At 39.1% G+C, this 14531-nt stretch overlaps 1 protein-coding gene across 6 annotated transcripts in view; it reads right to left on the bottom strand.

Annotated features, from left to right (window-relative positions):
* Positions 1–244: 244 nt before the first annotated feature.
* The window catches only part of PECAM1 (platelet and endothelial cell adhesion molecule 1), a 108441-nt gene continuing 94154 nt past the window's right edge, over positions 245–14531 (bottom strand). For all 6 annotated transcript variants that reach the window (XM_069063963.1, XM_069063964.1, XM_069063965.1 and 3 more), the window contains one exon: positions 245–1401. In XM_069063963.1, coding sequence (XP_068920064.1) covers positions 1372–1401 — 30 coding nt within the window. In that variant the 3' untranslated portion in view covers positions 245–1371. The remainder of the gene's footprint in view (positions 1402–14531) is intronic.

Genomic DNA, 14531 nt, shown 5'->3' with positions numbered 1-14531 from the left:
GCCTTTCCCAAGAGTCTGTTTCAGCTGCATGATGAAGTCTTTTTGGCCATGCGGAGAAGACCTGAGGTGTTCAAGGGCCCAGCAGAGAGATTCATGTGAAGTTTGCTGAAAGAGCAACTATGAGCTATTCCAACTGGATCTCATCATAGATCATACATCAGTAGGCATACTCCCACCAATGATGCAGACTGCAACCCATCTACATCTGTCTACCTTGTGCAATAAAGATACTATTCCATAAATCTGAAAGAAAGTTCAAGTTTATTTATTGAAACACTCTTCATTCCTCCCCCTCTCCCCTCACCAGGCCTATAGCCACCAGGGAGAGGGAAACAGCTCTAGTCAGGTATGCAGATAGAACTCCAGAGTAAAAACAGTAGAAGGGCACCTGCCCTTCTTAAATACAATATGAAATAATTTGGTGATGTAAGCAAGAATTTCTATAGCAAAGAATAAATTAAAGAAAAAGAATTAGTAAGAAATGTAAATTTGCTAAAAGAAAAATACTTGCTGGAGGCTCCCTCTATTATAGCTTCTGTTTTTGAGCCTTTATTGAAATTGAAGAGAAAAAAAAAGAAAAAGAGTAAAGAAAAATGCTTAAGAGCATCTGCGTTTCATTCAGTTTACTTCTTAAATGCTATGTGTTTGCCCTGTTCCCTAAGAGCCTTGTCTCTACACTGTCACATTCCCAAAGTCACTCTCCATTGCCAATAGCCTGACTTTTTTTGTTCCCAGTCTGGGCATATCAGAAGGAGCCACCTTTCTCCAGTCTGATCTGCACTGTGTATTTCAGGAGAGACAAAGTTTGCACAAAATGATGGGCCCTTTTAAGGATGAGAAGGAACCTGTGAAAAATAGGCCCCAAAGCTTTAGGACCTTTATCTTATAACAGGCAGTTTACCATAAAATTAGAAATGTTTCTTTTTTTTATATAGACACTTTGTAAAGTTCTCTATCTCTGTACAAGACAAAATATTCAAGTTTCAAAAGACCCCCAATGGACCGTGAACAATGAACCTTCTATTTCTGTTCTGTTTTTCCCAAGATCTGGGAAGCAGTGACAGTAATACCCAACTCCTCCGGAGAGGGTTAGAGTGTGAAATGGAATGGGACCCAGAATTTCTAGCAGCACTTTTCTTTCTCTAGAATCTTTGTAACACGTTAACAACAACAACAACAACAACAACAACAACAACAACACACACACACAGAGGGATGGGTTTGGGAAATGACGAGTTGGCCTGAGAAAATCACTGTTTGTAAGAGGAGACCATCAGATTCATGAGTAAGTACTACAGTGCTCCTGGGATACGTGGAAAATATCTGTTCATCTTCTTGGAACATCAGGGATCCACATCTGTAACTGGTTTTCTAAGTTGCATCAAGGGAGCCTTGTATTCTCTGTTGGCAACAAGAGACAGAAAAGAGTTAGGGTCACATACATGCCTCCTTACAACAGCTAGTGTGGGACAATGAACAGATGTCATGTTATGTCATAGTTTCAGACATTCATTCAGTCTGTCCAATTAGGCAGAGTAGCAGAGGTGCTATACAGCAAAGGGCCTGGGAGTCAAAAAGACCAGGGTTCATATCTTATCTTTGACACCAATTGTGTGACCACAGCAAATCATTTAAGTTCTTCAAGAGTGGTTGTATTTAGCAATAATAATGCTCTCAGAACCTCACTAGATTGTTACAAGGCTCAAATAAAATGAGTACATAAAGCATTTTGTAAAAGACTGAATAAATATCTGCTAGTATAATCATAATTTTTTTTTTTTGCCTTTTGGAGGGCAATCGGGGTTAAGTAACTTGCCCAAGATTACACGGCTAGTTTTTTTGTGTGGGTGTTAAGTGTCTGAAGCTGGAACCGAACTCAGGTCCTCCTGACTCCGGGGCCGGTGCTTTACTCACTGCGCCACCTAGCCACCCATAAACATAATTTTTTAAAGGTAAATTTATTTGATTTTTTTAAAAATTGAATGAGAAAAAAAGAAAGGATTATTTGTTTTTTAATTAAGAAAAATTTTAAACTATATTAAAATTAAATGCTTTTAAATTTTTAAAAACTATAAGCAACTAAAGGCTTCATTTCTAAAATATATGGAGAACTGAGTCAAATATATAAGAATACAAATCATTCCCCAACTGATAAATGGTCAAAGGATATGAACAGGCAGTCTTCAGAAGAAGAAATTAAAAATATCTATAATCATATAAAAATGCTCTAAATCACTATTGATTAGAGAAATGCTATCACATCTCACCTGTCAGATTGGCTAACATGACAAAACAGAAAAATGAGAAATACTTAAGATGTGGGAAAATTGGAACACTAATACATTGTTGTTGGACTTGTGAACTGACCCAACCATTCTGGAGAGCAATTTGCAACTATGCCCAAAGGGCTATAAAAATGTGCATACCCTTTGACTCAGCAATACCACTTCTAGGGCTGTATACCAAAGAGATTATACAAGTGGGAAAAGGACCCATATGTACAAAAATATTTCTAGCAGCTCTTTTTGTGGTGACGAAGAACTGGAAATCAAGGGGGTACCCATCAATTGGGGAATGGATAAACAAGTTGTGGTATATGAATGTAATGGAATACTATTGTGTTATAAGAAATGAGGAGCAGATGGACTTCATAATAACTTGGAGAGATTTATATAAACTGATGCTGAGTGAGGAGAGCAGAACCAGGAGAACATTGTACATGATTATGGACACATCGTTATCTGTGATGACTAACTTTGATAGACTGGGCTCCTCTCAGCAATGCAAGGTTATAAGGCAACTCTAAAAGACTCATGCTGAAAAAGGCTATCCACATCCAGAGAAAGAATTACAGAGTCTGAATGCAGATTGAAGCAAACTACTTGCTCTATCTTTTTTGTTTTGTTTTTTTCTTCTTTCTCATTGTATATTACATTGGTTATAATCCTTCTTTACAATGTGACTAATGTTTAATGTGAAGGTATTTGTAGAACCTATCTCAGATTGTATACTACCATGAGGGGGAGGGGGGGAGGAGAGGGATGGGGAAAAAATTTGGATTTGGGGATTATGGAAATGAATGTTGTAGACTAAAAGTAAGTAAATAAATAAAATTTTAAAAGATCTATTAAAAAAACTAAAAAAAAATATAATCAACAAATACAAATGAGGAAAAAATTAACAGAATTGTAAAATCTTTTCATTTTTATGCATTGCCTTCCCTCATTAGGATATAAGTTCCTTCAGGGCAAAGACTATTTTTTAGCTTGTATTTGCATCCTCAGCACAGAGCCTGGCACATGGAAAGCACTTAATAAATGTTTTTTGACTTGACTTTGCTTTATTCAGTTTGTTTAAAAAATGTGTCAAGTTTGTATAAAACTGTGGTAAGACAAATGAAGGGGAAAAAGAAAGCTGTTTAAATGATTTGCATGAAACTATAAAGCTTTTAAGCTTAACAAGGTGGTAAGAAAAATCATCCTGTTTATTTCTGGGATCATTTCTAAACTTGTTCTCTCTGAAATTTTTTTTTTTTTGCTTTTTTTTGGGGGGGGGACATTTGGGCTTAAGTGACTTGCCCAAGGTCACACAGCTAGTTAGTGTTAAGTGTCTGAGGTCAGATTTGAACTCAAGTCCTCCTGACTCCAGAGCCAGTGCTCTATTCACTGCAACATCTAGCTGCCCCTCTCTCTGAATTTCTTGAGTTCACCATTAGTTCTAGCAACTTTTTGGCTTGTCCCTCATAATCTGTCTTGGCCACAGTCATACCCTTGCCAGATGAGTAAAACTGGAACAGTGTTCTTTCTACCTTTGCAGGTCTCAGGGTTGAGAAAGGCCTTCTTCACTTGTACACTGGAAGGAATGAATTGGTTTTGTTTGCCTTGTTACTATTACTGTTATTCATGATATAGTAAATATATATGACTTCCATCTCCTCCAAAAACTAGACATTTCCCTAACCTATTTCTTTCTGCCATTCCTTCTGTCAGCCCTAGACTCCTACTTTGGATACTTGTTAGTTGTATGCCTGTGGGCAGTTTCCTCATCTGTAAAATGAGGATAGTAAAAACTGTTGTAACTATAGGAAGAGACCATAGGATGAATGTATAGAGAGCTGGCCCCAGGTATCAGGACTACCAGAATTCAAATCCACAAGTGATGGAGGGCAAATATTTAACAAGTCAATGCTCCCAGGAAATTCTAAAACCACAAATTGTTAATATGCATTGATAGAGGGAGCAGTTAGGTAGTACAGTGAATAGAGTACTCCAGCCAGGAGTCAGGAAGATTCATCTTTCTGAGTTCAAATCTGTCTTCAGACACTGCCTAGCTGTGTGACCTTGGGCAAGTCACTTAACCCCGCTTTTCTCAGTTTCCTCATCTGTAAAATGAATTGGAGAAGGAAATGGCAACAGTGTCTTTTTCAAGAAAACCCCTAAATGGGGTCACAAAGAGTTGGACACAATTGAACAGACTGATCAGAGCAAGGAAGGTCTCAACACACCTATAAAACACTGGTCCAGAATAACAATAATTAACAAGGAAATACTTACCTGAGTGTGATGTTCAAATAAGGCACAATTTTAAATGCTATATAAATGTCATGTTTGCCTTGTCAGCCACCCGTCTTTTATTTCCATATTCCTTCAGGGCAGTGACTATCTCTTAGTCATTTTGGTTTCCTTGAATAGAGGATACTAGACCTATTATGCACAAGGCAAGATGCTTACTAGACTGCCTAGTCTAATAGGCACTAGATAGTCTTGTAGCAGCTTGCCTTGCACATAATAAGTCTTTAATACATGTTTATTGACTTGAGTTTTAAAGTATTTTATTGAAGCATTATATTTTAATGAGGCTTCACAAAAGAAGGGAACTTTGAGCTGGGCCTTGAAGGTAGAGATAGGGTTTTGACAGGCAAGGGAGCAGGACATTTCAGCCCAGCAAAGCCACTGCGGTGAGAGTAAGATGGGATATTGGCATTAATATCCTTTGTAAATTCACGATTGAAGTTCTAAATGGGATTTTTGCATCTAGGTGCCACCTGCTCCCGGTGACAAGCTATTTGATCCAGCTGGAAGGGTTCCAGCGTTGGCTCTATCACTAATTAGTGACAGTGAAAGCAAATCAGAGTCTCTTTGGGCTTCCATTAACTCAGTTGTAAAATGAAAGTGTTAGACTAGAGCAGGGGACCTCACCCTCTTTTGGGCTATAGACCTTTTCGTCAGATGTAGCCTATGGACCCCCTCAAAGTTATGTTTTTAAATAATTAAAGGGATTGCTAAATTTTAGGATTCATGAAAATAAAGACGCAATTTTCTCCCAATATCCATGAGACCCAGGTTAAGAACCCCTGAACTGGATGGTACCTTCTAATTCTAAATGCTTTCAAAATACTAAATGACAAGCTCAGACAAAACAAAATGGGCTACATTGAACTGCTTTCTAATTGTTTCAAGAAATATTTGTAGGATACCTTATATTTGCTGTTAGGTGTAGGAGTGTGCTTGAGTCAGCTTATATTGGCTGGAGAGACCTAACTGTTAAATTTTCAGTGTGAGCTTTTACATACACCATGCTGCAAATTGGGTCTTGATTTATTTGTTTTAGTATTGTCTAGGCCTAAGAAAGTGATGGAGAAAATGTTAATAATGCAGATTAAACTTAAAAGTGGATTTATTTTCCCCCTTCTAAAAGGCATTAATCATGTACCAGCAAACCACTGTGTAGGAGATATATAGATTCATCAGATACAGTTCCTGTCTCTAAAGAGTTTACAATCTAGGAGAAGAGAGATTTATATAGAGGTCATAACACAATGAAAGTTGTGGTAAATACATTAAGAAAGATGTAACCAAAGAGATAATGGAATTTCAGAAGAGTGAGAGATCATGTCTATTTGATTCCTTTAGGAGACCTTAGGGAAAGTACCTAGGAGAAGATGAAAATGTGGGGCATATTTGGGGTGTGATAATAATAACTCTTACATTTCACTTTAAAGTTCTCAAAATGATTTATAAGCATTACCTCATCTGAGTCACACAGCAACCTGTGAACCCTGCAAACTTTAGTGTACCCATTGTACAAATGAGAAAATTGAGGTCCACAGAGTTTAAGGGTCAAGACTCTTAGCTTGTTAAAGACTCGACAAGCTTGTTCAGTCTTATCTGACTCTCTGTGACCCATTTTATTTTTGGCAGAGACATTGGGTTGGGGTTTACCATTTCCTTCTATAGGTCATTGTACAGATGAGGAACTGAGGCAGACAGGGTTAAGTGACTGACCCAGGGTCACACTGCTAGTGAGTGTCTGAGGCCAGATTTGAACTCTTGAAGATGAGATTTCCTGACTCCAAGCCCAGTGTGCTATCCCCTGTAAATGTAAAAGATGGGATTTAAGTCTTTCTTCTTCCAAGTCCAGTATTTAATCTTTGGATGAGGATACTCTCAAAGTAGTCTCTCGAGGTCAGAGGCTTTCAGCCTTTTTTTGGGTCATGAATCTCTCTGACAGTCTGGTGAAGCTTTAGAGACCCTTTCTCAGAAGAATGTTTTTAAAATCATAAACACATAGCATTACAAAGGAAATAAATTATAATTAAATAAAGATAATTGTTGATATAAACCCCTTGAAATCTATCCATGATCATGTGTCTTATGTAGAACCCTGCAGGCTCCTTAAGGGTAAACATCTTATACCTCTACTAAGGCAGCTAGAAAGTCTAAGGAACAGAATGCAAGACCTGGAGTCAAGAAAGCCTGAATTAAAACCCAGTCTCAGATACATACTAGCTCTGTGCCCTATGTAGGCAAGTCAGTCAATCTCCCTATATCTCAGTTTCCTCATCTGTAAAATGGGGATCATAATAGCACTTACCTTCTAGCATTGTTGAGAAGAACAAATGAGATAATATCTATAAAGCACTTAGCACAGTGCTTGGCACCATAGTAGCTGCTTAATAAATGAATATTTCTTTCCTTTCTCCACTAATGTACCCTATAGCCCTGCCTAGGTATAGAAGAGGCATTACATCAACTCTTATTGAATAAAAGGAGGTGGGAGTGAGCTGCGGCAAGGGCATACATTTTTTTGGAAACATGAGACAGGAGCTAATACTCCTGACATCATTTCTCTGTCTTCACAGTTCTATGTCATCCCTCTTGTGTCTCTTTAGGGACAGGGGAATCAATGGTCTAAGATGCCGTACCAAAAAATCTTAGGTAGTCTTTGTGAGTAGTTCCCAAAGATACCCTCAACAAGGGCTCATAGGCCCAAATGGAAAACCTATACCTTGGGCATTTGCAATCACAGGACACTTAATTTGCCCCACTTCAGTCTTGATGAAAGACATTGTTCTTGGTTTCTTGCTTTTAGCTAGAATGTGATCAAGTGGATGGCTGGCCAAGTCCTACCCAGATGTGGCTGCTTCCCTTTTCTGGAGGAAATGAGACCTGAGTACCTTTTCTGAGCTAATATTGGGGGCTTTGTTACACAAACAACAAATCTCGGGTTTTTAATAGTATTCAATATTTTATTTTATAAGTAAAATAACTGACATAATTTTTTATTTATAATTGACATTCATATTTTAAAAATAATTGACAATTCTATGGGAACAAAGAAAAGGAAACAGGAATTTATTAAGTGTCTACTACATACAGGTTGCTTTACAAACACTAACTCACTTTATCCTCATAACAATCCCAGGGAGGTAGGTGCTATTATGGTCCCCATTTTACAGTTGAGGAAACAGAGGCAGAAAAAGGTTAAGTTATTTGCCCCCGGTCACATAGCTAGTAAGTTATTATTCAATCATTTTAGTCCTGACACTTCGTGACCCCCCCTTTGGAGTTTTCTTGGCAAAGATACTAGAGTGGTTTGCCATTCCCTTCTCATGCTCATCTGACAGATGAAGAAACTGAGGTAAACAGGGTGACTTGCCCAGGGTCACACAGCTAGTAAGTGACTGAGAACAGATTTGAATTTAGGTCTTCCTGACTCTAGGCCATGACTCCAGTAATCTATTCACTGCACCACCTTGCTGCCCAGCTAGTCAAATTTGATCTCAGGTTTTCTGGCTAAGTGAATGGGGGACGAACAGGCCAGGTCTAAAATGAAGCAGGTCAAAGGCTCCATGCCAATAGCCTGAGTGAGATAAGGAGATTCAGTCTCAAAACAAAATCCCCACCAAAAAAACCCCCTCAAAAGTCTGTTGCTTATCTCAAGAGTTCATCTCCCTTCTAATCTGACCTAGATTAAGCTTTCTCCTTCTGTAGGCAGATGATTCCACAGAGAGGAAGGGACGGGGATTAACCTGGCCTCTGAGACCAAGGAAACTGAGTTGTAGGATTGTGTTAATACAGAAAGATCTTCTGGTGTTTTATTGAACAATAGGATGAGTTACACTGATTCTAAGGGAATGAGGCCTCCACCTTGTAGAGATTTGGGGCTAATATAAAGAATGCAGATGGATTTAACTGATAGAATTCTCTGTAGAGAAACCATCATCCCACTGGAATAAATCTGATCTTTGGCAGTTTCTGAGATCCAAAGGTTAACACCATTCCAAATTGCCTGATATCCTGTCCCTGTTACTGGACCTTCCAAATGAGGAAAGTAACAATGCTTAGCCATCCAGTAGGCTGACTCAAACTCCTTTTGCTAAGGAATGTCAGTCCAGCGCTGTGTAACATCCTATATACAGGCTCTTTTTCTGTTCTGGGCTGTTGCTATCCATCCAACCTGGCAACTGTCCATCAGTTGATTCTAATTAAACTTTTTATCTTTTAGCCTTGCCTCCTGATAGATTGATCTCCAGTCAAATGGACCAAGATGGGAACAATTCTTTCCAGGGAGGATTTTAAAAGTCTGGGTTGAGGAATCCCCCTACTACAACGACAGACATTTGTTTATATTGCTTTAATGTCTGCAAAGCATTTTACAGACATCTTGAATAACCCTCAGAACCAGCTCTGTGCATTAAGCACTTAACAGGTATTATACCCATTTTCTGAGAGGACTGAGGCTTAGGGAGGTAAATGACTATAAAACACTGTAAAACAGTTAATAAGGAGGAGGCTTTGAACCTATGTGTCTCCTCACCCCAAAGAGCAAGTCTTTCTACTGTACCTGATTGCTTTTAATAACATCACTTTCCTGTTCTCTCCCTCTGAAACTGCTGTGTTTGAGGGGAAGAGGGAGATGCAGGGAGGAAGGAGAACGAGGGCAGGCAATGGGGATCTTTACAACAAAGATCAGAAAATATTTGGGAAACGTGTACCAAGGTCAGAGTGACTTGAGGGGTCAGGGACAAGGAAAGGGGCCGTTTCCAAGATCATGTCCTATTCTAAAAGCCGCCTCTCTGGCACAGTATGCCCTGTTTCATATTATCTGTCTGCCTTCACCAAAAATACAATTTATAAACAAGGCTGAAATGGCAGAGGAAAAATGAAGTCAGAATGGACTCAGTCAAACACAATACCAAATTAACATTTTGGCGAAGTGGTTATCTCATTGTTAAGATATTTCCTTCAATATGTTTTCAGAAGCTGAGACTATTAAACAAGGAAGAATGATCGCCAGTTTTGATTTCAGGAAGGAAATTCCCCTCCCAGTTCCCTACGGGGCAGTTCAACTAATTTGCTCCTGACCCTTATTGGACAATTATTAGGGAAATTATACTGGCTTATTTTATAAACAAAATCCACTGGCTCAGTTCCTAGCATGTACCCCAGGTCCACAGCAGTCAGCATCTCTTTGGGGGAATCTAATTTGCCAAGTAATTCTGAGCAAGTCATTTCCTTTCTCTAGGTTTATTAATCTATATAATGAAGGGGTAAGACTAGATGATCTTTTAAGTTCCTTCCAGCTCTAAATCTATGATTCTGTGATCAATAACCCTGCTCTTCAAGATTTAAGGGCAGTGCTCTTGTTCCCAGAGTTCTGCTAAAGTGTTCTTCCTAGAGTATGCATCTGACCATGTCACTACCATCCTCAATAAACTCCAGTGACTCCCTATTACCTCCAGTCTCAAATATAAAAATCTTCTCTTTGACATTTAAAGCCTTTCACAATTTAGCTCCTTCCTACCTTCCTAGTTTTCTTATACTTTGATTCCCTCCATGTACTTTATGATCCAGCTGCACTGACCTTCTTGCTGTTCCTCTAATACAACGATCTATCTGACAAAGATGGGGCTTTTCACTGGTGGTAGTCCATGCCTGGGAATGCTCTCCCTTCTCATCTCAGCTTCCAGGCTTCCCTGGCTTCCTTCCAGACAGTTCAAAGCCCACTTTCCACAGGAGGTCTTTCCCAGTCAAACCACACACACACACATACCCTTCCCCTTCCCTCTGAATTTATTACACTGTATATATCTTGTATGTATATTGTTTTTTGCATGTTATTTCCTCCATTAATATGTGAGCTCTTTGAAGAAGGGACTTTTTTTCTTTCGGCATTCTCCAGCACCAGCACAATACAATTGTGCTTGGCTCTCAGTAAGCCTTAATAAATGGTTGTTGACTAACAGTGTGAGAACACCCTTGGGGCATACATTAGCTGTCTTCACCCAGATGAAAAGCTGTCACTTGGAAGAGAGATTAGGCTTTTTCATTTTTGGCAGTGAAGAGCAGAGCATTGGATAGAAATCTTGAAGAGGTGAAATTAGGTCTTGTGTCAGGAAAAATTTCCTAATAATTAGAACTAATCAAAAGTGAAATTTATAATCTATATTATATTTATATTATATATATATATAATCTATAAAATATATATCTCACTGGAGGTAATACTTTAAGCTAAGGCTGGGTGACCATTTGTGTCCATTGTGTTACAGTGGAGATCAATGGGTCACTGATGTCCCTTCTGACTCTCAAATTCTGAGGTTCTTTGGGAGTAAGAGTCATTATACAGAGCAGCCATCTACTATACTGAATACAAGGTAGGTAAGGTGGGAACTATGGGGTATTCATCTCACACTAGCAGCAGAATCACTATTAAAACAAAGGTGTTTACTGAACCAAAACCTCATTTTTCTCTTAGTCTCACAACACCTAGTAGATAAAAATTATCAATTTTGCATTCATGCCGGTCTGTGAACCTAATGGCAAGAAAATGGCTCTTCTGTTTCATATTGCTTTCCTCTGAACCTAGAGTATTCCCATCATAAGCACAGCTGGTAGCTTTCTCTCCTCCAAAGGGATATATGACTAGAATAATAGGTCAAATTCTCAGGAAACACAGGGGTTCCTGGATACCCGTCACCAGAATGGGGTTTGGGCCCCAGTGAGAAGGCTTTCTAATGCAGAATTTCCTACCAAAGCTTGGAAGAGCAATAATCAGATTATACATTTTGAGACAGAAGGGAGTTTAGATGGTCATTTAGTTCAGCTCCCTCATTTTACAGAGGAAGAAACTGAGGCCCAGAGAGAGTGCTGTTCCTAAAAATCACACAGGAGTAAGTGGTCAAACCCTGGTCCTCTGACTCCTGCTCTGAATGTGTACCGATGCCCTTCCTCCAGGCAACAGTATCTTTACCCAAGATCATCCCTCTTAAGTTGCTTGATAGTAAAGTGGGAAAGAGATGTTCATGGCAAGATTGTTCCTGTTTCAGGGTCTTGGATGTAAACTTTTGTTCCTTTCCACCTCTCAGGCCCTTTCTCAAGCCCCCTCATAGTGGCTCCTTTAATCCATCAGGTTCTATTAATGTGCCCTTATTCCAAGAAACCAACACACCTCATCTGCACAGTCCCTTATATTTCAAATGCTTTCCCTCTCTCCCTTTTCCAGTGAAATTCATACTCTTCTTTTAAAGTCCAACTCAGATTCCTCCTCTTCTATGAAGCCTTCACTAAGGCCTCCTTTCATACCAACTTCCCTGCCTCACACCTCACTTTGTATTTTAATACACTTGCTCTGGAAAACTAGGTTTTGATAAAGTCCATTGGGATTCACATGGAGCTAGCTACTTGACCACACCTTAAACTCTAGTCACTCTGGGTCTCACAGATTGGTCAATAATAGGTCCCAGCCCAAGCCTCACATGGTCATTGTTTGGGTTTTGATGGCTCAGAATGAGTGTAAATAGCAGTTCTTTCTGTTCTGGCCAGAAACCCAGAGGGTCTTCTCTTCCCAGTCTGATTTTATTTTTTTCTTTGAGTAGTCAAACTAGGACATCTTTTGCCTCATTTTTTACCTAACCTTAAATCACTGAACAGGCATTGCCTCAGACAAATTGAGACCTGGGAAAGACCTTAGATTAAAAAGTCCAAAGTCTTTCACTGCACCTGGGGTCCTCTCTGATCGTCCTGATCTATGTCTTGTCACTGGACTCCAATGGCTCTGGAGGAGAGAGTGAGGCTGATGACTACCTCACCTGTAAGTCAAGACATCACCTTCCTGATGTCATTGGTCCTCTTCCAGAATGAAGGACAAACAACATTTTTCATATAATATTTGTACATGATAGCTATCTGTTTGCATCTTATCCCTCTTTTAGAATGTGAATTACATGAGGGCAAGGAACATGTCTTATCTAAACTTTGTATTTTCCCCTAGTATCTAGTTCAGTTTGAGGAACACAGTAGATAATTAATGAATGTTTTTGAATGAATACAATTTTTCTACTACTCAGAACCTGCTGGGAGAAAAGTTGCACAACTCCTGATTGAGGTGGGACTTGGGGTCAGAAACACCTGGGTTTGAATCCCAGTTCAGAGACTTCTTAGCTGCGTGAACCCTGGTAAGTCACTTAACCTCTCTCAGATTCTGTTTTCTCATCTATAAAATAAGGAAAATAATACCTAAGCATTTAACTCACAATGTTGTTGTAAGAGTCAAATGAGACTGTGTAAGGGGAAGAGTTCCCTTCTCTATCTCAGTTAACATAATAGGCATCACAGAAGGCTCAGAAATAGAAGCATAAAATGTAAAGGAGGTGTTAAGGAGTTTTCCTGCGGCCACAAATATGTGTGAATAAGTTATTTAACCAACTTGAGAGTATTATAGAGCTTTGGCCATTGGATGAAGACAACTGACATCACAAAGGAAACATCCTTTGGCTAAGAAAATTAGTCACACCCCCTTAGGATTATATTTAAAAGAAGCAATCCATCTAACAGTTGAGGAATGCAAGATTGGGAAATACCCATTAAGTGGCACCTTCAAAGTTGGGGGAGAGGGTACTTCTCTTCTTCCGTTGGCCTTCTCACTGCAGTTTTTGTTGTTCGGTCATTTTTCAGTCATGACCCCATTTGTAATTTTCTTGGCAAAGATACTAGACTGATTTGCTATTTCCTTCGCCAGTTCATTTTACAGATCAGGAAACTGAGACAGACATGGTTAAGTTACTTGGCTAGGGTCACACAGCCAGTGTCTGAGGCCAGATTTGAATTCAAGAAGATGAGTCTTCCTGACTGCAGGGCCAGCACTCTATCCACTGCACCACCTAGCTGCCCATCACTGGACCTTACTAAACCAATAAGAGGAAATAGCTTCTGAGAGTGACTTTCTCAAAGCAGAGAAGAGTTCTGACTTTGGACCCAAGAAAGAACAATCCCCGGGAACACAGTAGAGATGCTAAATGTAAGGGTAACGGAGTAGTGAATATGCAAAGAGAAAGAACTTCTAGCCCTGCAGTACCAGGAGTGGTAAATTACCCTTTCCCTACATATGTGCTTCAGTACACTACCATTGTACTGTTGAGACAGTGTGCTCTAGGTTCATGGAGGGAATATTTTGTACCAACTGCCCTTACTATATCATCTTAGTAAATACCTTTACTAAGAGCTAATTATGTCTACTGGATGATTGTTAGTGGGAAACACACTGGTGGAGGTTAAAGCTGTCCCTTAGAGGGCATCAACCACAGGGTTACCCTCTTCAACACAAAGTGACAGCTACCCTATGGGGCCCTAACTTACAAGTGCAAGTTGGTAAAGTAACCTCAAGAGAGTATTATATTTTTAAAATGCCTGAAAATCTTAAAGTTTTTCTTCCTTCCTTCTTTCCTCTCTTTTTTCTTATTATAGATTCAATTATTTTTATAGCAAAATAATGTAGAATTTAATGTATAGCAAATGAAACAAATGATAGAATTATGGCAGAGTACTACAGTAGTACTATCCAAATGTTCTTTTCTAAGATTTATTCTTTTAAACAAGGTATTATCTAAATAGATTTCCCAAGAGACTTATTACAAAGAATTTGAAAAAAGAAAAATAGCATTCTTATTTTTGTAATTCTTATTATTAGCTGCTGTAGCACTAACGGAATAATAGTTTTGCTTTCTGAATTCTATATAAAGCTAATCTAGGGGCGGCTAGGTGGTGTAGTGAATAGAGCACCAGCCCTGGAGTCAGGAGGACCTGAGTTCAAATCCAGCCTCAGATACTTAACACAAAAACTAGCTGTGTGACCTTGGGAAAGTCACTTAACCCTAACTGCCCTCCAAAAAGCAATCAATCAATGAATATATAAATACATAAACAAATGAAGAAAGAAAGGAAGGAAGGAAGGAAGGAAGAAAGAAAGAA

The sequence above is a fragment of the Petaurus breviceps genome, unplaced genomic scaffold, assembly GCF_028583685.1.
Source record: "Petaurus breviceps papuanus isolate PSGF00001 unplaced genomic scaffold, PetGlider_PUasm1.0 90617, whole genome shotgun sequence".
In the NCBI taxonomy this organism is placed as follows: domain Eukaryota; kingdom Metazoa; phylum Chordata; class Mammalia; order Diprotodontia; family Petauridae; genus Petaurus; species Petaurus breviceps.
This window is presented reverse-complemented; position numbering and strand designations above follow the sequence as displayed.